Source organism: Chelonia mydas, chromosome 2 (assembly GCF_015237465.2).
Source record: "Chelonia mydas isolate rCheMyd1 chromosome 2, rCheMyd1.pri.v2, whole genome shotgun sequence".
Taxonomy (NCBI): Eukaryota; Metazoa; Chordata; order Testudines; family Cheloniidae; genus Chelonia; species Chelonia mydas.
This window is the reverse complement of record NC_057850.1, coordinates 79132771-79154116: the sequence shown is the minus strand read 5'-3', so window position 1 is coordinate 79154116 and position 21346 is coordinate 79132771. Positions and strand designations below refer to the sequence as shown.

The 21346-nt window shown below is 41.5% G+C and overlaps 1 protein-coding gene across 6 annotated transcripts in view; it reads left to right on the top strand.

Annotated features, from left to right (window-relative positions):
* The window catches only part of LAMA3 (laminin subunit alpha 3), a 185984-nt gene extending 178273 nt beyond the window's left edge, over window positions 1–7711 (top strand). For all 6 annotated transcript variants that reach the window (XM_043539735.1, XM_043539734.1, XM_037892741.2 and 3 more), the window contains 9 exons: window positions 817–961; window positions 1251–1420; window positions 2225–2414; window positions 3118–3258; window positions 4143–4302; window positions 4509–4639; window positions 5436–5529; window positions 5913–6032; window positions 6966–7711. In XM_043539735.1, coding sequence (XP_043395670.1) covers window positions 817–961; window positions 1251–1420; window positions 2225–2414; window positions 3118–3258; window positions 4143–4302; window positions 4509–4639; window positions 5436–5529; window positions 5913–6032; window positions 6966–7111 — 1297 coding nt within the window. In that variant the 3' untranslated portion in view covers window positions 7112–7711. The remainder of the gene's footprint in view (window positions 1–816; window positions 962–1250; window positions 1421–2224; window positions 2415–3117; window positions 3259–4142; window positions 4303–4508; window positions 4640–5435; window positions 5530–5912; window positions 6033–6965) is intronic.
* The last annotated feature ends 13635 nt before the right edge of the window (window positions 7712–21346 follow it).

Sequence of the window (21346 nt, the reverse complement as noted above, 5' to 3'; positions counted from 1 at the left end):
CAGGGCAGAGTTGCACAGTAACAAACTGATAGTTTTTTAGCCCTCACACTTGGGCATCCAGTTGAGTGGGAGTGTGGCTGATTTAGCAAGACTGTAGGTTTGCCCTGACCAATCCTCTTCTATCGCTAATCAGCAAAACCTTCTTACTCTAGTCCAGAAGGTGTGACACTGTCAGAGTTACTGAATTCCAGCTCCCTTTTCTCAATGGCAACAGCATTTTTTCAAGTAGGTAGTTTTTGGTAGGCTCCTAAATTCAGTTGAGGATGCAACAGCAGTGGCTTACCTCAGCAGTAGGACTGTAGCAGAGGTGGGATGTTTCAGGCAAGAGCTCCAGACTACAGACTCCTTTCATGTTTCACAAACTTCCCACCCAGTAGGTCATGCAACATCTTCAAGGATTCCCCCCGCCACCCCACCCCCCCAGGAAGCAGCTGATACTTTTATTTAGGCTTGGCCTGCTAAAGCTGCCAGAGGCACAGCACTGGACTCTATAAGCCACCTACTGTATAAGTGGTTGGGCTTTCCTGGTGACATCACATGCTAATACAAAATATAGGAGTTCTTACAACAGTAATTCTGGATGTGCCTGTGCCAAGAGTTTAGGATCACTCATATAAATCATACTCTTGTGACAGGTGAAAATTGGTAGATGTCCCTTGAACAGACTGTCACTGAGAGTAGATCTACCTTGTAAGGCTATATGTCCAAACAATGCAGCTCTAGAATATATGGTGGTTTTCATTAAATAATAGAGATGATAAAGGGTGGTCTCCTATAGCGCTCATTCTCATTCCTCATGTTTATTCCCCATTCTAGGACAGGTCAGCTCCCGCAAGTTCAAAATCTAATCAATTATACTGAGAAGACTGGTGTATCTGTGGGAGCCTGCAGGCTGTACAAGTCACTCCAGCCAATGCTACTGAAAGAATTAGCAGATCCTAACAGCTCTAAGATTTTCAAGGTATGGTTATGTTTACTATAAACTCCAATCCACACTGATTCTCAGGGTTAGGCTCCACCAACATGAGCTGGCAGGGCTGAGGAACTGATGTTATTCCTTTTCCATCTAGCATCTGGAACAAGCTCTCCCTTCTCCATATCCCATGCTCAATATATAACTCTCCACAGTGATAACAGTTCTTTAGCCATTCGAAGGAGGGTGTTGACTGATTCTGATGGGAACTATGAAATATGTATATTGAATTATTATCTCAGTTATACATATTAAAGATTTAAATTCTGCCTTGCAGTTACAGAAGAAAAAGAACCGTGCTTCCCTGACAGGTGCCGAAGTGCAGCTAGACCAGAAAAGCTGTGCTTTACCTACTCAGCTAAATTTCATCAATGGAGCTTATCAGTTTGGCAACACTCCCAATAGTCATTTGCTGTATACACTTTCCCAGGCATCACTGACAGACAGGTAATGTGACAGTTCTCCACTTAACTTTTTATGCTGTATTCTCCAATGAATCTTGAGCCTTTAGGTGCTAAGGGTTATGATTTCCCAATATGCATCTCTTTGGGAGTAATAGGGTGCACCCTGATTGTTCTGTTTGGGGCTTGACAGAGAACTTTTCCTCCCAATCATTGTTTCTACAGAACAAAGGTGAACAGGTTGCCTGGAATGAGATGCTTGAATTTAGTGCACATTGAGGCACAATCCAAGAATCTAAATCTGCCAACTTCAGCCCACATTCAGAAATGTGAATGGTGTAACACATAATTATGATTCCAAAAGCCACTATTGTGTTAACAAATTAATTGACTTGTGTTTGTAGGTCAAAAACTCTCCCCCTACATTCCAACAGTTAAGACCAGACTGGGTGCTTCTGTTACTGGTTTCCGGGATGGAACTCTCGGAGACTGATGACCAGGTTTTTCAGAAGAGTGTCCTTGTCTGTCAAAGTTGCTTCTTCTCTTCATTTGCCAAAACTAGAATTCAGGACACAGTATATTGCCCCTCTGTTCAGAGAGGATTTTTAATTAAATTCAGTGGTTACCAAACAGTGAAGATACCCACTGGCCTTGTCTACTTTATATTCTCTACAGTACTGAGTACACCATCAGCATTCAAATACTTAATAGTAATCTCACTTTGATGTACTGGTATTATACTGGCAGAATCAGGCCCCTTGCCTCTTTCTAAAGGTTATGGAAAGGTATGACAGTAAGCAAAACAAGGCCACGTTTTAATGTCTTCTCTGCTCCTCTCTTTCCACTAAAGGTCACATTTTTCAGTAGACGTACGGACTGCATCATCGGGAGGACTGATTTTTTTTGTGGGAAATAAGCCTGAGAGCTCTTATATAGCTCTTTACATTTCAAAGGGACGTTTTGTCTTTTCATTTGGTGCTGGAGGAAAGAAAATTAAAATCAAAAGCAAAGCAAAATACAATGATGGGCAGTGGCATACTGTAAGTATTACGACATTTAGGACAAAATTAACTGTGTGAGCCATTGCAAAACATGACCCAGCACTTAATATGCACAGCCGTAAGTGCTCAGCATTTTAAAATGCCGGGAGTATATTCACCTCAACCTTGTGGAGCTAGTTCATATTGCTGAAGGTTCGTGTGGATGACAGGTCTTTGTTGTCAAAAGTCTCATGGCAGTGGCCTAGTTCTAATGCAGTTAGGATTGTGACAATACTTGTATTACTTTAGGAAAGTTCCCCAAAAAAGGGAACATTAAGGTAGGTAGTATGTGTCTGTAGGATAGGGACATTATGGTTTAAGGCGTTATTCTGATGCCCGTAGGCATCTAGAAAGTCAGTGGAATTACTCTGGTTATATACCGGAGTAATGAAAAACAAGGAACCTGGATAACTGATGCTATGCAAAATACTCCTAGTTTTTGAACGATAAGGTATTTGAAAAAGCATTTTGCCCACCTACTTTCTTTTTATTTTTGCTAGTTTCAAGTGAGCCTCAAAAATGCATGCTGATTTTAGGACTATACTGTCTATAACTTGATGGTTAGAGTTTTCAGAAGTACCAAAATGATTTAGGAGCACAAGTTCCATTGACTTTCATTGGGACTTGTGCTTCTACCTCACATAAGTGATTTTGAAATTCTACCCAATGTGTCTAATGGTAATTATGCTTTTCCCCCACAAAGGTGGTATTCAATATGGATGAGAAGAATGGCCATCTTATTATTGATGGTCTGAGGTCCAGGGAAGGAAAACTGGCAAGTAATTCCACCTTCAGCACTAAGCCCCCAGTCTATCTGGGTGGGCTTCCATCCCTGAAAGTACAGGTAAATCATGGAGATTTGGGGGTGGTTTTTTTTCATTGCACTGCAGATGAAGACACTGAAGTATTGTAAAGGGCGGTCATGATGAGAGGGATTTAGATTACTAAGGCCATCTATACGTAGTGTTCACAAATTCCTTGTTATAGACACACACCCCTTCCCCAACTGTGTGCCCAGCCTTCAGCTTGACATAAATTATCAGCATTTTACTCTATAAATTGATTGCAGCCATGTGCTGCTCCTGATTCCCCTTTACCTGCAAAAGTCAAATTCCTCTTTTCTCCAAGAGCACCCCTTCCCCTTAGAGCATTCACTTCAGCAGATACTTAAGGTGTCTCCAGCTAAACTAGATTTAGTAGTATTCAGTACCAGATGGAGGGATTCCCACTTATTAATCACTGTGATTTTAGGAGGGATTATAGATGTAGAACCTGATTCTAATCTTAGGTATGCATTACCTCTGTTATCTTTAAAAATGACCTGTTAGGTATGTGCATCACTACACAATAGCTGTTTGGGGGTGGGTGAGTGCTTAGTATTTGAAATCAGAATTAGACTGTTAGATTGTCAACATTTGGATGTATCATTGGAAAACAGCTATTCTACAAATAAGATTTTGCAATAACCCTTTCAAGATTTCAACATTTCTGGCACGCTTGACTCTTTCATGGCTTACTGGCATTTCTTTCATGACATAGTACACATTTTCACTGTATCAGGGACAGTCTTTAGGTGCATTTCATACTTGGGTTTTCTACCATCAAACAATGCTAAAGAACTGCTTGGCTGATCTGTTATTAAAATAATAGCCAGCATGCTCTAATCTACTGTTATATTATTATTAATTTATTATTATTATTTATTCATGTTTTTAAATATGTTTTCAGAATATACCAAGAAAGAGTTTTGTAGGTTGCCTGAGAAATTTTAAAATGAATGGAAAGCTCATGAATACTCCTCATCGGAACACTGGGGTCCCTCCATGTTTGGATGGCTCTTTGGAGCCTGGGATATATTTCTTTAATGAAGAGGGATATATCGTCATTGGTAAGTAGTGTAGCAATCGCTACGTGGAGCTATGTCTTTATTATATAATCCACATAGATAGATAGAGACATAGTCATATAGCTATCAGTTTATTATATCAGACAGATATAGCTCCATGTCGTTCGTGTGTGTGTGTAGGTGATACTTTTCCCCTTTTTAATGTGCTGTTCTAATTATTCTCCCTCCTCCCCTTCTCACACCTGCAGATAACTCTTTTGTGATGGGTTTGGAATTTAAGATCATATTTAACATTCGTGTGAGAAGCCTAACAGGCGTCCTGCTCCATACTGGAAACAAACAAGGCAACTATTTAACTGTTTACATGGAAGCAGGAAAGGTGAGTGTGGGGTTTATTTCTGTTTGAACTGTATTACCATAACTAAGAAGAGAGACACCTTACTTTGAACACCAAACTAACTTTGTAGAAAAGAAAACCAAATTAAAAATACATTTAAAAACTTCATGATAGTGTCTTATAACCATCTCTGTGGAGCGTGAACCTTACATTTGCTACCATACCAGTATGAGCAGCTTCCATTGTATGCACACAGGCTTCCATCAGGCAGCTTCATGATAGTCAGTGCAGAGTGAAGGGGAGTGTCAGAGAACCCTCCTCTCCTCAGGACAAGGAGCACTTGTGGTACTCTGCTCCTACAAAAATCTACCAGGGTTTAGGCCAGTGGATCATGGAACCATGTGCCCTCACTTCTCCCTTAGCCTTTGCCAGGCTGCTAGGAAGAGCGCAACCATGGAGCACCGACTGCTCTGTGCAGCTCCCTGTGTAGTTTCTCCGTAGCTTTCTGCACACACCCACTGCAGAATCTCAGCAGTTATATTTTAGTATCTTGTTCAATAGCAAGGGTGTCTCAGGGGAGTTGAAGGAAACCTGGGGAAGGAGGCAAGGGGGTGGATTTATGTGTGTATAGAGTATACACTATCCTCTCTTAGGACTCTTTAAATGGAATCTACCTTCCTTTAAGGAAGACTGTTTGGGAGTCCAAATATTTTGACTGTGCCTTTTAAAGTGTTGGTGAAATGCACCAGTCAATGAGTTCAGTAAATTATTGAGAGTTGGATATTCTTTTATCACTTCTTTCTTTTCCCTAGTAACTTGAAAAATGACTGTTTTACAGCTCACTGCCTCTGGAAATAATGGTGCTGCAGAGTTCCAGACATCCGTCACTCCTCAGCAGTCTCTGTGTGATGGACAGTGGCACTCCATAGCAGGTACTGTATCCTCTTGCCTGCTCTTCTGAAACTAGAAGGGGTGGGAAGAACAAAAAAGACTGCCGCAGCCCAAATCTAATGCCTAACCTTTTATACACTAAATAATTCCATTGCTGTTTTTTCTAAGAACACTCTTTAGAACAATAACAGGTTTTAATTATTTCAGACTGCATGTAGGGAAGAGAACCTTTGGACTATTACGTTGAACGCTTTCTCATCCCCATAGGTATTTTGGTATATGTCAGTTTGACTTGGAAATATAATGAAATAAAACTTCCCCTATAAATCACATTCCTGCAAGACAAACACTTCTTAAAATAGTAGGTCATGGCTAGTGGATGCTTGACTGGAGCAAAGTTACTGATTTACCAAATTCCTTACAGTGACTCAGAAACAGAACATTGTGCACCTAGATGTGGATGCAAAGAGCAACTACACCATTGGATCCTCTGCCCCACTTTCTGCTAACGTGGGTCATCCGCTGTATTTTGGAAGAGTTCCAGGTAATATTACTTCAAGTTAATGTTTTGTTGCTCCTCCTGGTGTTTTGTTTCTTTTTTTGAAAGAAAAAAAATCAAACACACTCCGGGCCATATCATCTCCTATAAGGGAAAAAACACTCAGGTGACAGGAGACTTAACTTGTATTATCTCACCATTTTTTGTCAGGTAGGCAGGGTCTTGCGCGCTTCCTCTCTCTCTCTCTCTCTCTCACACACACACACTATGTCTACAGTACAGGCTGGCATAGCCCTGTACCATAGATGCAGCCTACGTCATTAGAAGGCATTTTTCTGTCTGTGTGGGAACACCACCTCCCTGAACAACATTAACTACCTCAACAGAAGCACTCTTCAGTCGACATAGCTATGTCTACACTGGGGCTTAGGTTGGCATAGCTACATCGGTCAGGGGAGTAGTTTTTTTCATACCTCAACTTATGTAGCTATGCCAATATAACTTTCATGTGTCCACCAAACCCCCTCCCCTGCCCCCCACCAAAACAATGCTCACAAAAAGCCACTCCACCCATATAGTCCAAAACTCCTGAGAAGGTTCACATACTCCTTTTGTCATAGGTGAGGGCTTGAGATGAATGTATCCTTCCAGTTATGTTAACTGAAGGGTGCATTCACACCCATCAATCTCACTGAGGTTTTAACTCAACCCATAGCAAGGTTTCACCCAGTTCATATCAACAGCAAAACATGATAAAATGTGCAATAATTTTTTTAATTATTTTATTTACCATAGTAAAGTAGTTTAGTTGAACGTGGAATGTTGGTATCATATTACATTCTGAAAGCAAAGGTTATCCAATCCTCTCAATAATCAGAGATATCAAAGGGAACATTTTAAAGCCACCAGCCTGTTGTATTCAGTGCTTTACAAAACAGCTCATATTATTTAGCTGCTCTTTCTTCCTTGTCTTTACAGCAAATTTGGAAACACCGTGGCTTCCTGTTCGGGACTCGTTCCTTGGCTGTCTGCAGAACATTAAAATAAATGACAAACCTGTCTCTGTCAGCAAAATTTCAGAGGTTCATGGTGCAGTCAGCTTGACTGGATGCCCTGCCAAATAACTTTGCCATTACATAATAAGGGAATTATTTGTACCCTCGTTGGGTTGGGTCTTCTGATGTACTGTATGAATTACTGCAATATGGGTTCTCCTTCCCTGATCACTGTGTTACTCTTGTCTATTATGATGTTCAAAACGGCTTACAAGTTAATGCATCTTCTGGAAGGGTGGCCTGTGCCAAAGCTAATTAAAAGTGTTGGCTTTGTTAGAGTCCTTATTAAATTTGATTGCTTTCCTGGGTAATTCATTGGGTGTGTGAGATATATACACAAAATATAAAATAGTATTGTTTATACACATAGTGGGCAAAATGCTGCTTTCATCCTCCCTGGTGTAGCATTAAAATAACTCCATTGACTTAGCAGGAGTTATTTTGAGTTTACACTGGTGAGAGTGACTACAGAATCTGGCCTAATATAAATAATTTTATAAAAATATATACATTTCTTTGGGTTGATGAACAGTGTTTGTACTGAAGTGTACATTAATGTTAAAATTAATAATATAAATGGAGTCTGAAGCACTTTAAAGAGTGGAACTCTGGGAGATTGTTGCTGTGTTAAGAGTTCTGGGGCCAATAAATGCAATATGCTCTTTTTAAGACTTCCATATTCTTATTTGGTTGTGAAGACTAAATTCTTTTAACACAGCTTTTTCCTTAACTTGTTACTCACCATGGCCAAATCCTGCTTGGTTTATGTGAGCAAGCCCATTGACTTCAAGGAGACAGCTTGCCCGAGTAAGTGGGACTGGGCCCATTGTTTCTGGTCCACAGAATTTAGATATGAAACACTTCTGATTAGGATAACTTTTCCTGTGGCTTTCAGAACCAGTAGATACGCTGTTTGTTTTCTGATGAAATTAAGACAAGACCAAATTATTAACACTGAAGTACTGAGCACACTGTCACTTATACAGCACGAACTGCAACACTAAAACCAAGAAAATCCTTAGTCTGACATTCAAGTTTGTCTGACCAGGATCCCTTACCCCACAGAACACTGTTTGCATTGTTATTATGGATATGGGGCTCGGCTGAGTAGATGTTGTAAGGCTTCAATCACCGCATTCATTCAACCCCAGCATTTTCACCCTATTTTAGTCCACTTCCCATCCCCAGTGTAGAGCCCCTATCTTTGTCTGAAAACTGCACTCACTTTGCATCTTCCAAGGCTAGGCGAGTCTCTTTGGAAGCTCTTATGTTGTTCCTAAAGTCAGCCACGAGGTGGCATAAGAGAGCAGTAGAAACAAACCTCAGCTCCCACAGCCTGTGGGGTTCATCTCCACGATGTATCCAGTGCCTCCAGCCCAAGATTCAGCAACCCTGTCTATGTTTGTGTGTTTGGCACACCATGCAGTATGGGTAGTAAAACATGCTGCCTAGCAAGAGGGCCCTTATGGATTTGAGCATTAATTTCATAAAAAATCTTGACAGGTTTCAGAGTAACAGCCGTGTTAGTCTGTATTCGTAAAAAGAAAAGGAGTACTTGTGGCACCTTAGAGACTAACCAGTTTATTTGAGCATGAGCTTTCGTGAGCTACAGCTCACTTCATCGGATGCATAGCATATCGTGGAAACTGCAGAAGACCGCTGCAGAAGTCTTCTGCAGTTTCCACGATATGCTATGCATCCGATGAAGTGAGCTGTAGCTCACGAAAGCTCATGCTCAAATAAACTGGTTAGTCTCTAAGGTGCCACAAGTACTCCTTTTCTTTTTATAAAAAATCTTGTGGCTTCAATGCTTGTGTTTGAAAATCAAACCAAAAAACCTCCATTATACCAAATCTGTGTGTTGCTCCTTTTCTGTGGCTATTCTGTTAGGGGCAAAGCCAGCCCTCTCTTTGCCCATATGGAGGGTTCTGTAGCAGCATAGCCAGGGTACTTCTGCTGCTCTATAGTGGGAGGTGAGGGGTGGACAGAGCATGAGGAAACTGCACAGAGGATGAGCTGTGATAGGGACTCGAGGATATGGTGCTGCATGGATCCACCTGTATCACACCCCTGGAGGTGGTCTAACAACCCTTAAGCTATTTCAACAGAGAGCAGGCAGCAGCTAGATGGTATTTATATCGGATGTGTCTCCACACCGTTCAAGTAGCTTTCCAATGGGTCAGTTAGCCAAAAGTATTGAAAAGTGCAGTTGTTTTACAACCGTAGTTGGCATTAACATTTCCCAGTGCAGGAGAGGAAAAACAATAAAAGATATGGAAAAATTCTCCAACAATTCCCCAGCAGTATTCCCATAATTCCTACCTGCCAAACTGCTCCCTGCTCCCTGCCAAACAGTCTCCCTGACTCACAAAGTAGTGATGAGTCAGTCTAATCCTCCTCCCCACAGCCCGGAAAGGGCAAGCTCTTGTTTTTCATAAATTCTAAGGCCGGGGGGACTATTGTGATCATCTAGTCTGACCTCCTGTGTAGCACAGGCCATAGAATTCCTCAGAGTAATTCCTGGTTTTGCATAGTTGAGATTTAGTATCACAAACCAAGGCAGATCTTGAATTCCAATCCCCTGGCAATTGGTTTCATTTAACCAGGGCTAGTTCTAGTGCTGACTGGAAATATATTTAAAAAGATTTATTGAGTAAGCTCTAGTAATTTGTAAGTGTTACTTTAAAAGCTGACTGGCCCTAATATGTATTGTCGTGTTGCAAAGTCAGTTCTGTTTTTCATCATTTCTTCAGTCATGTTGTTCCCATAGTTGACTGGTCATCCCATAGTATTAGATTGTCTGGGCAACTTGTGCCAACAAGTAAAACAATCAAGAGCTTGGATATATGCACCTAAACACAGATAAAAAAAAATGGGCTGATAAACACCTGCTGAAAATCCTTTAGAGTTTAGATCCCAACAGTCACTGGGCAAGCCCTACTTTACAAAGAAATCTGTTTCTGATTAGATTATGCTGGTAATTTTAAAAAATCTGATTACAAGAAGAAATTCAGGTACTAAACAGTGAGTTACAGATCATACATTACACCTGATCTGTGTATGAAATATTCTGAGCTTTCCCAAATGGAAACCATCTTCTTTCCCGAAAATGAGGGTTTGTTCGTTTGAATAGCTCCAGCTCACCAACAGTAGAAATTATGTACTGAAAAAATTACTTTTGTTTAAATTCTGTGAGGAATTCATTTAGGTGTAAAAACACCCCCGCAAATTTGTATTTATTTTATACAAGTCAAGAATGATTGAATCCTATTCTCTGATCAAAAGTTGGCCACATGCAGTATCATAGAATCATAGAATATCCGGGTTGGAAGGGACCTCAGGAGATCATCTAGTCCAACCCCCTGCTCAAAGCAGGACCAATCCCCAATTTTTGCCCCAGATCCCCCAATGGCCCCCTCAAGGATTGAACTCACAATCCCGGGTTTATAGCAGGCCAATGCTCAAACCACTGAGCTATCCCTCCCCCAAGTACTTGATAACAATCCAGCCCAAGTTTAGTAATGTCATTATAATTATGAACATTACCAAGGCACTCATACCAAGCCCTCTGCAATTCTCCAGGACAATGTGTGGGTCCGATCCAAAGTCCACTGAAGACAACGGAAAGACCTGCTGAATTCAATGGAATTTGAATCAGGCTCTTTATGGATACTTTTTAAAAAAAATACATATTTTCTAAATAACTATTCTATGGTATCTGCCCATCCTCCTTCCAGTTACACATACAGTATTGAAAAATAAAACTGCCATATATAAGAGAGTGGAACACGGTCTCCATATAGCAAATATGACTATTTTAAACACAATTCTTACATTGGTTAAACCCATGCACTGGCTAAACAAGTAAAAGGCTGCTGTTGGCAAAAGAGAGACAAGAAGCAGGTTGAGTAGAGAGCCCTTCAGTACCTGGCTTGGAGGCTAGGGAGAGGCAAATATGAAAATACAACGCCCAGTAAAACAACATACCAGCATCCCATCTTCCCAGTAAAGAGGATGGAACAAGAAGCAAATGTGATACAGCTAATATAACAATCACACTGAAACCTCAAAAAGAAAAGGAGGACTTGTGGCACCTTAGAGACTAACAAATTTATTTTATGCTCAAATAAATTGGTTAGTCTCTGAGGTGCCACAAGTACTCCTTTTCGTTTTGCGGCTACAGACTAACACGGCTGCTACTCTGAACACTGAAACCTGCAACCTCCTCTTCAGCTTCCCAATTCTGTCCAACGCCCTACTGTTAAAATTAGGTTTCTTAACCAGCATCCTGTCTTGCCCTCCCACCTTGAGTCCCTGCCCTGGCTTCCTATTTCCTTCCACATCAAATTCAGTCTCTCGTCTTCACCCTTAAGGCTCTCTGCACGTCTCCCCCTGCCCACAGACCATCGCTGGATCCTCCACGCGTGCACGTCATTTGCCAGTTCCGCTCACTTTGATGCATCTCTGGTCTCCCACAAGCAATTCCATAGCACCACTTATTTCTGTAAGAACTGCCACGTCCCTGTGTGCAAAGTTGCCTCATTCTCCTTCATCAAAACCTCCCTCAAAACCCATTACTTCCTGGATAGCCTTCCATTGCTGACACCCTCCCTGCTCTCTTCCTGATTGTACTTAGATGTTCAGATATAAGCAAACAAAATCAGTATATGGGAGGAACTAACATGTAGTGTGTGTAACAGTCTCATAAGCTTCACTGTTGAATCAATTCACTAGCTGTGCCCCCTACCTCCACCCATTGTTTGTCTTCCCTTATAGCCCCACTGTGGTATGTCTAATTTAGACTGTAAACTCCATGTGACCTGTCACTTTCAGTCTGTAAAGCAAAGCCAGTACACTTGTGGTACTGTATAAATAATAAAAAATCATTAATAATAGCGAAATACGTCACACTGAATAGTCTTCTCAGCATTCCAGCAAGGTCCCAAATGCGCTCATAACCATGGAGGCCCTAATTCTCCTCTCACTCACACTGTTGTGAGCCAGTAATAACTCCACTGATTTCAGAGGCGCTCCACCAGTGTAAAACAGTCAAGGACCCTGAGTCTCCTCTCCCATACACCAATATAAAACTAGTGTAAGGGAGAGGGGGATCATCAGGCCCTTAAATCATTTTCTAGGACTATTATTATTTATTTGTATTATCATAGCGCCTAGGAGCCCTAGTCATAGACCAAAACCCCATTGTACAAATGCAGAACAGAACGATAGACTCAGCCATCTTTCATTGAAGGCTGCATCCCAGGTCAGATTGTCATACACACCCAAAAACTACATTAAAAGTCCATTATTAAAGTTGCAAAGTAAAGCATGCAAAAGTTAGGAAATGCCAGAATTAAGGTTGCCTGGGCAATCTGAATTCAGCTCCCTTGTACCGAGGCATTCGGAAAAAATCTGTAATTACATGATGACATACTCTTTTTTCCACAGGACCACTACCTTACCCAGGGGGCCAGATCCTCAGCCAGTGAAAATCAGCCAAGGGTTAAGACTTTGACAGCTACACTGATTTACACTAGCGGAGACCATGGTCCAATGATTTCAGTGGAGTTACTTCTGATTTACACTGCTGTGAGAGCACAATCAGGCCATAAGTGGAAACATTTTGAATGTTCAATTCTTGTAACTTCACATTATCTTCCTAGAGGAGGCATCTGTTCGCAAGCAGTCGCTAAAGGAGACATATGGCCCTTTGGCATTCTTGGGGGGAAAAGTGATTCCAAACTATTCCTGTGTATTGAGACCAAAAACCAAGCACCAGGAAAAATTGCTGCTAATCTTCACCATGAATTAATTAAAAAGGAATGAAAAGGTTAAACCCTCCCACAGTAGTCTGAAATGCCATCAAAGAGATTGTGGGCCTGAATCTCAGAGCAATGCTGATTTACACAGGTAAGGATTTTGGTTCTTTTTCTGGAAATTGAGAGAACACTATAATAATATTTTTGAGGAATAGATATAAAGTGACTTTGTTATGAAGAGGCAAAATAAAGAACATTTTGTTTAGTCCAGAAGGGCCTCTTGGCCTCCCATGGAAAAACTCATGGAGAGGATAAAGTAGTTAAAAAACTCTGCAACGGACGCATGCTCCTCTCTAGGGGCAATGAGTTCAAGCTACATGGAGGCAGCAAGGGGCCCAGCTATTAAAACTTGCAACACAGAGAATCTGTGCAAAAATTAGGTTCTGATTCTGTGCATCTATACTGCTTCCCGTGTCCCCCAACAACCTCGCTGTACATATCCTCCTGTTACTGAGCAGCATTCATTCCTGCCAGTTTTCCCAGCATCAGGTTGTCAGGGGAGTTGCACAGAACCGATTCGCTGTGGCTCCACCTCTTCCGTGGCCAGACACTCCCCTGCAACACAGTGGTGTTCACTCAGAAGGGATCCCGGAGCATGGGGGTGAGGGAGGGGAAGAAGGATGGTGTGAAGCTGCCACTTTCCCTTATTTTTTTTCTGCTTTCTGACCCTTCTTTCTCTTCTTTGCTCCAATTTGAATGGTGGAAGAAAACATCTGGCCTCTTACGACAGATAACCAAATTTACATGCATGCAACTACCAGCTAATTAAAACACGTCTTTCTGCAGCTGCAAACAGCAATTAGTCATCCTGAAAGCTTTCCACACCTCTTCCTGCCTATTTTTCTGTCCCCATTAAGAATACCAGCTGAAGCACGTATCTCCTCTGTGGCACATTGAAAGCTGAGCTCCTTATGTTTATGAAGAATGTTGTGTGACTAAGCTTAAACCCCCTTAGTGCAGCTTTGATAGGGCGGAACTGAACCTTTGCTTATTTTAATCAATTCTGAGAACAACAGTGCTTTTTGTATAACAAGTGATGTAATCAACCTAAATCTAAGTACCATAACTTCATCCAGATCAAATACTTGCATTGAAAGAAAAGATAGGATCGGGGCCTTTGGTTTGGTTCCTAAGTCTGTCCCCTGGCCTCTAGGGAAGATTCATTTCTGGCTCAGAACTTCGTGGCAGACCCCTGTCTCCCTGCGTCTGGACAAAACAAAAACCTGAATCCAAGCACCTTTAAACTGTAGGGAAGTTTGGCTCTGGATCTGAATTTTGCACCTCAGATCCATCTCAACTTAAAAGGCATATAACTAAACTGGATCATGATCACACCAAGTAAATTCACAAATCCTACCACTGCCTTCACTGCTGTGCAGTCCACTGGCAATGGAATCATGGGTGCAGTTTGCTGAACATACAGGAGTGGGAAACGTAAGGGAGGTCCTCATCCCTTTTGTGACAGAGCCCAGGACTTTGGACAGGTGGAATAAGCGTTGTTATCAGCTGCAAGTGAAGAACTGCACATAAGAAGCCACCGGCAATGCACAACAAGTTGTATTGGTCCTACAAAACCAAAGTAATATGCAGTGTATTCTTGAGTCCTATCTACTGGCACCTTATCTATCAATAAAGCTCCCCTGCAACAGGGGCCAGGGCAGGCAGTGGTGGGGGGTAGGGACTAGGGTGACCAGATGTCCCGATTTTATAGGGACAGTCCCAATATTTGGGACTTTATCTTATATAGGCGCCTATTACCCCCCACTCCCTGTCCCGATTGTTCACACTTTCTGTCTGGTCACTCTAGTAGGGACAGGCTAGAGAAGGCAGGCCTATAGGAAGTTACAGGGCAACTATAGCCATTGGAATGTGGTAGGTTCCATGAAATGACTACTTTATTTTGAAGATGGGGATTATTCATCCAACCCACCTCACATCTGCCTTCTTGAGCTGAGCTGGGCAATGGATTTGCCTTTAACTGTGAGTCTGGCAATTATGCAAGCATCTTTGCTAAGCAATCCCTAAATGTGTTTGAAATGAAATTCTTCAGTATATTTAGTAACACTTCCATCTGACTTATTTATGTATTTTATTGATTTCTGCTGCCTCTCTCTTGCACTATTAGGTAGGCCCTTTAAATTATGACAATTGAACGAACATAAATTACATATGCCACTCAAATTAATTGGTGGTTTAAAATCAGAACTACTGCTACCATAACTTTCCCAGAAAACTTTAGTAGGTGAGGATCAAAACAATTCAAGTAATTAAATTAAAGCCAAACAGATACAGTAAAGAAAATCATGGAGGTTTTCATCATGGCCTGAAACATTTAAAAATATGTATAAGATCAACTGTTTGCAATGTTTTAGATCATTTTCAAATTATTAATACAGTAATTAACAAATTTATAACTTCCAATTGCTATAGTTTATCAGTGTGGTTTTATTTCTCATAGTAACTTGGGTACAAAAATCCTAAAGAAAATAAAAAATGAGGAAGAAACGTACTTTTGAAAACCTGTGCGAAAATAGTTGTATGTTTTATATAGGTGCCAAGAAGTCTGTTGGGAGATCAATAGTTAGTGCAAATGAAGTATATGGTTCTTTGGAAGCACCGGTGTCCTTTAACAATTATGAAGAAACCCTGACCAAAGATACTGATGGGCACCGACTGTAGTGTTATTACACATATGGGTAGTTTGAGTATAGATGCCCTGAAGCAAGCACATTCCATTACCAAATCCAGGCAAAAATGTTAAGACTAATTTCTAGGAGAAGTGAATTAGTTCTTTCATTTGGAACCCTTTGAAAGTTCAGATATATGCTGACATATCTGAACGAAGGCAAACTACTCTGCAGACACACGTAGATCTGTGCCTGCTTGAAAGTATATGGCTGCATTGGCATGTGCTGATCGACATCACGTACAAGTGAGCTCAGTAGAATTCATAGCATTTGTAGAATGTGTCAAATAATGTCTACAGGCCTCAATAAAGCCCTGAATGTGGTGGACTTCAACTCTGTTATATGCATAAGGGAGTGACTATAATCATGTGGCCTCCCCCCCCCCCCCCCCCCGGGGTAATGATGCTAATACTGATATCACAGGGATCTACAACACATGCCCATGGTGCCTTCTATAATAGCACTAATGTCATGAAGTCCTACCGTGAATCTATGCAGAAGCCCTCCTCTGCCCACTCTGTTTCACGTAGTTTCGCTTCTGTCTCCACTACCCTTTGTTCTTTTTCTTCTGCCTCCAGCCTCCTGCAGTTCTCTCTTTCTGCTCCTCCTCCTCTCTCTTGTTCTCCTCTTTCTGCCTCTGATCTACCCAGTTAATCTACTCTCCCCTGCCTCTGGTTCCTCCACCAGCTGATCTCCTAGGCATCCACCTAATTAGAGCAAGAAGAGAGCAAAATGAGGGGGATGAGGGCTACCTTCTCGGCTCCAGCACAACTGAGCTCCCAATGCACCTGCCATGACAGCATCAGGAAAGCCGTTGTGCTAAGCCCTTGAAGATGGATGCAGTCTTGGGATAAAATTCAGTCATAATAAATAATTAGCCTGCTTTAGTACATGACTATATAAATACCTTTCTGCATTGCTGTCAATGGATCTCAATAAAGGAAAGGGCATGCCAGAGTGAAAGCTATCCTGTTTCCAATTATAACAGAAACTCCCTATTATGAATGTTTTTGTTACTCAGTCTTTTTGTATTGATTTACCTAAGTGTAGTGTGGTTAGCTGCCTGCATCTCTGTACTGCCGATATAATAGTTCATCATAATGTTCATAAGAGCTCTGGACAGAGGTGAAATGGCTTTCATAGTCCACACTAGTATTTCCCCAGCATCCTTCTCTCAGCAACTCAGTATTATCTTCAGAAATGATCCTCTGTCAAACTCATTGCTGATTTGATGGGTTGGACAGATGTGTGCACATATACTCCCTCTCACTCTCTCCCCTCCGAACAGGGAATTATACCTCTGTAGGATCTATTTTTTGCTATATTGTTTATAGGATTTGACGCTTGAGAGCCTAAGGGGAAATGTAAACTGAAACACCTGAGAAAGAAATGTACAATTTAAAAAATGGTGAGATTATAGGATGTGTATGTGTGTGGTTACAACTCTTAAAAAAACCAACAGTCATGTGAAAGAGCTATTAAAATAATAAAGTAGTGGGGGAAGAGAGAGAGAGAAGAATGCTGACTGGAGGAGGTGCAACTGAGTAAAATAAGAACATAAGAGTGGCCATACTGGGTCAGACCAAAGGTCCATCCAGCTCAGTATCCCCTCTACCGACAGCAGCCAGTGCCACGTGCCCCAGATGCCGAACAGGTAATGACCAAGTGATCTCTCTCCTGCCATCCATCTCCACCCTCGGACAAACAGAGGCTAGGGACACCATTCCTTACCCATCCTGGTTAATAGCCATTAATGGACTTAACCACCATGAATTTACCCAGTTCTCTTTTAAACCCGGTTATAGTCTTAGCCTTCACAACCTCCTCAGACAAGGAGTTCCACAGGTTGACTGTGCACTGAGTGAAGAAGAATTTCCTTTTATTTGTGTAACCCTTCTGCCCGTCAGAGTTGGCAGCAACAAGGGCCGGATTCAGTATCTAGGGGTTCCATTCCAATAAGACAATGCAAAACTGGCTCGAGCCCCCACCCAGTGACTTGGGACAAATATATAATAAATATAAAAATATATACACCCCTGCTGCGCGCCTCTAAGAGGCAATACTTCCCCTCTCGCAAGCACAGAGTCTGAGTGTAGCAAAAGCCTTTTAATAATAGAGAGAAACAATGTGGCATTATGTTGGGGAAATACCACCAACAGGATTCATAACACAACCCATGAGCAAAAACCCACCCCAAGCAAATTGGGCCTTTGGTTCTTGAGTCCAGCAACCCAAAAGTCACCCAAAGTCTCTGTCCCTGGTCAGTGCAGCCCCAGAGTTCAAAAGTTTATCTGCAGAGTTTTACCTCCCAACCTGGGTGGAAATGGGGGAGGGGGTTAAGGGGCACCTTACGTGGTCCGAAGCCCATTGCCCCACCTCTCTGTGGGGCTCTGCTCTGCTCTGCTCCACCAGCCATCCTACAAGTTGCTCTGCTCTGGCAGCCGCTCCGCTCCACCAGCCGTCCCATGAGCTGCTCCAGCTGTCCCACGAACTGCTCCACAACATAGCTTTGGGGCCCCCTGCTACTTAACACAATTCTCAGTGATTTCAGCTCTTAGTAATTTTAGCTCTTTAGTGATTTCAGCTTTTAATAGGGGAGCCTCAGTACTGGTACACCATTGGCCCAAAGTGATTTCAGCTTAGCAGCCTGTAACTAGACTCCTATGGGAATCAAAACTAGCTCTGATATTCCACAGTAGAGAGAGGAGACAGCGCAATTAGCATATGGGACCCTCAGCAGGGGCCCATACCACCAGGCATTAATACCTGTCCCCAGCCTCTCTCCCTTCACTGGGTTTTGGAACCCATGACACTTGCCTAGCAAGTGCTGCTTAGTTGACAGTGAGTCCCTCCATCATAACAAAAGGCCAAGTATAGTTCTACTGTCCTTGATTCATATAATCAGGACAATAACAGTTTATTCCTGCCCCAATAAGAGAGAAACTGGGCTCCTACAGCAGCCAAAGTAACCATCTAGGCGGGGTGGGTGTGCCTATGCAAATGAGATCAGCCCCTAAAGTTCTTTTCCACAACCCACCACCAGATGTCAGGGTAGAGCTCATCCTGACTCTGCTTACATTTGTTTTAAACTTGCTACCCATTAATTTCATTTGGTGGCCCCTAGTTCTTATATTATGGGAACAAGTAAATAACTTTTTCTTATTCACTTTCTCCACACCACTCATGATTTTATATACCTCCATCACATCCCCCCTTAGTCTCCTCTTTTCCAAGATGAAAAGTCCTAGCCTCTTTAAACTCTCCTCATATGGGACCCGTTCTAAACCCCTAATCATTTTAGTTGCCCTTTTGTGAACCTTTTCTAATGCCAGTATATCTTTTTGAGATGAGGAGACCACATCTGTACGTAGTATTCAAGATGTAGGTGTACCATGGGTTTATATAAGGGCAATAAGATATTCTCTGTCTTATTCTCTATCCCGTTTTTAATGATTCCTAACATCCCGTTTGCTTTTTTGACTGCTGCTGCACACTGCGTGGACGTCTTCAGCAAACTATCCACGATGACTCCAAGATCTTTCTCCTGATTAGTTGTAGCTAAATTAGCCCCCATCATATTGTTTCTATAGTTGGGGTTATTTTTTACAATGTGCATTACTTTACATTTATCCACATTAAATTTCATTTGCCATTTGGTTTCTCAATCACTTAGTTTTGTGAGATCTTTTTGAAGTTCTTCACAGTCTGCTTTGGTCTTCTATCTTAAGCAGTTTAGTATCATTTGCAAACTTTGCCACCTCACTGTTTACACCTTTCTCCAGATCATTTATGAATAAGTTGAATAGGATTGGTCCTAGGACTGACCCTTGGGGAACACCACTAGTTACCCCTCTCCATTCTGAAAATTTACCATTTATTCCTACCCTTTGTTCCCTGTCTTTTAACCAGTTCTCAGTCCATGAAAGGATCTTCCCTCTTATCCCATGACAACTTAATTTACGTAAGAGCCTTTGGTGAAGGACCTTGTCAAAGGCTTTCTGGAAATCTAAGTACACTATGTCCATTGGATCCCCCTTGTCCACTCGTTTGTTGACCCCCTCAAAGAACTCTAATAGATTAGTAAGACATGATCTCCCTTTATAGAAACCATGTTGACTTTTGCGCAACAATTTATGTTCTTCTATGTGTCTGACAATTTTATTCTTTACTATTTTTTCAACTAATTTGCTCGGTACTGACATTAGACTTACCGGTCTGTAACTGCCAGGATCACCTCTAGAGCCCTTCTTAAATATTGGCGTTACATTAGATATCTTCCAGTCATTGGGAACAGCAGCTGATTTAAAGGACAGGTTACAAACCATAGTTAATAGTTCCGCAATTTCACATTTGAGTTCTTTCAGAACTATTGGGTGAATGCCGTCTGGTCCTGGTGACTTGTTGCTGTTAAGTTTCTCAATTAATTCCAAAACCTCCTCTAGTGACACTTTAATCTGTGACAATTCCTCAGATTTGTCACCTGCAAAAGACGGCTCAGGTTTGGGAATTTCCCTAACATCCTCAGCCATGAAGACTGAAGCAAAGAATTCATTTAGTTTCGCTGTGATGACTTTATCGTCTTTAAGTGCTCCTATTGTATCTCGATCGTCCAGGGGCCCCACCGGTTGTTTAGCAGGTTTCCTGCTTCTGATGCACTTAACTTTTGTTGTTGCCTTTTGAGTTTTTGGCTAGCTGTTCTTCAAACTCCTTTTTGGCTTTTCTTATTATATTTTTACATTTAATTTGGCAGTGTTTATGCTCCTTTCTATTTACCTCCCAAGGATTTGACTTCCACTTTTTAAAAGATGCCTTTTTGTCTCTCACTGCTCCTTTAACATGGTTGTTAAGCCACGGTGGCCCTTTTTTAGTTCTTTTACTGTGTTTTTAATTTGGGGTAAAATGATTTGTGATAACAAAGAGGAAAGAATTTAATGGAGAAAAATGTTCATAGAATAAAAAAATTAAGAGCACACAAGGGGAAAAAAGATGATCTTCCTGTTCCATGTATGGAAGAGATACTTAGGGAAAAATGGTCTGCAAATAAAAGTATAACTTTCCTGACTGTAGTGTCAGAGGTATTGCTGTGTGTAACTCATAATGGGTGCAGTTCACTACCCACTCTAAGAAGTCTTCATGGTTTATGGCACTAAGCCTCACGGACTGATGTTGGTGAAATAATATGGAGCACCTAACGAGTTAATACTGAACCATTCAGGCAACATATGGTGTGAAAAGGCAATATTCTGCTTAAGGCGCTGTGAGCATTCAGGATCCAAGGACATTGTCAAAAAGGGTAGGGTTGTTAATATTGTTATTCTGCCGTATTTGAATATGGACCATGTTGTATATTAATTAAGATAATAAAATAATAATATTTTATTATTCTATTAATTCCACCTGTAATTATCATTACACACACACACACACAATCTTGACTTTGTCCTTTCACTTTAACTGCTGTGCAGTGTTTCTCTTCCAAATATAAGTTATGTTCTACCTCTCTCCAGGAAATGCCCTTCCATCGTTAGGAACTGGTCCTGGCATTCGTTGATAGCAAAGACCAACATTTTCAAGTGTCCATTAGTTTGGGTCCTCATGTGATGAGTGCCCACCTTGGGACACGCTATGTGTCTGTGGAGGGCAGAAGCTGACCAATTAGTGTACTAAGTTGTGCATCCATCAACTGAGGTGGTCAAAATCAGTGGACACGTTTGAAAATTTTGCCCTAAACTCAGAAAACCTGTTCAAAGGAAGTCTATAAATGCCAAGTTTCATTTGAAAAGTCAGGTGCTAAATCT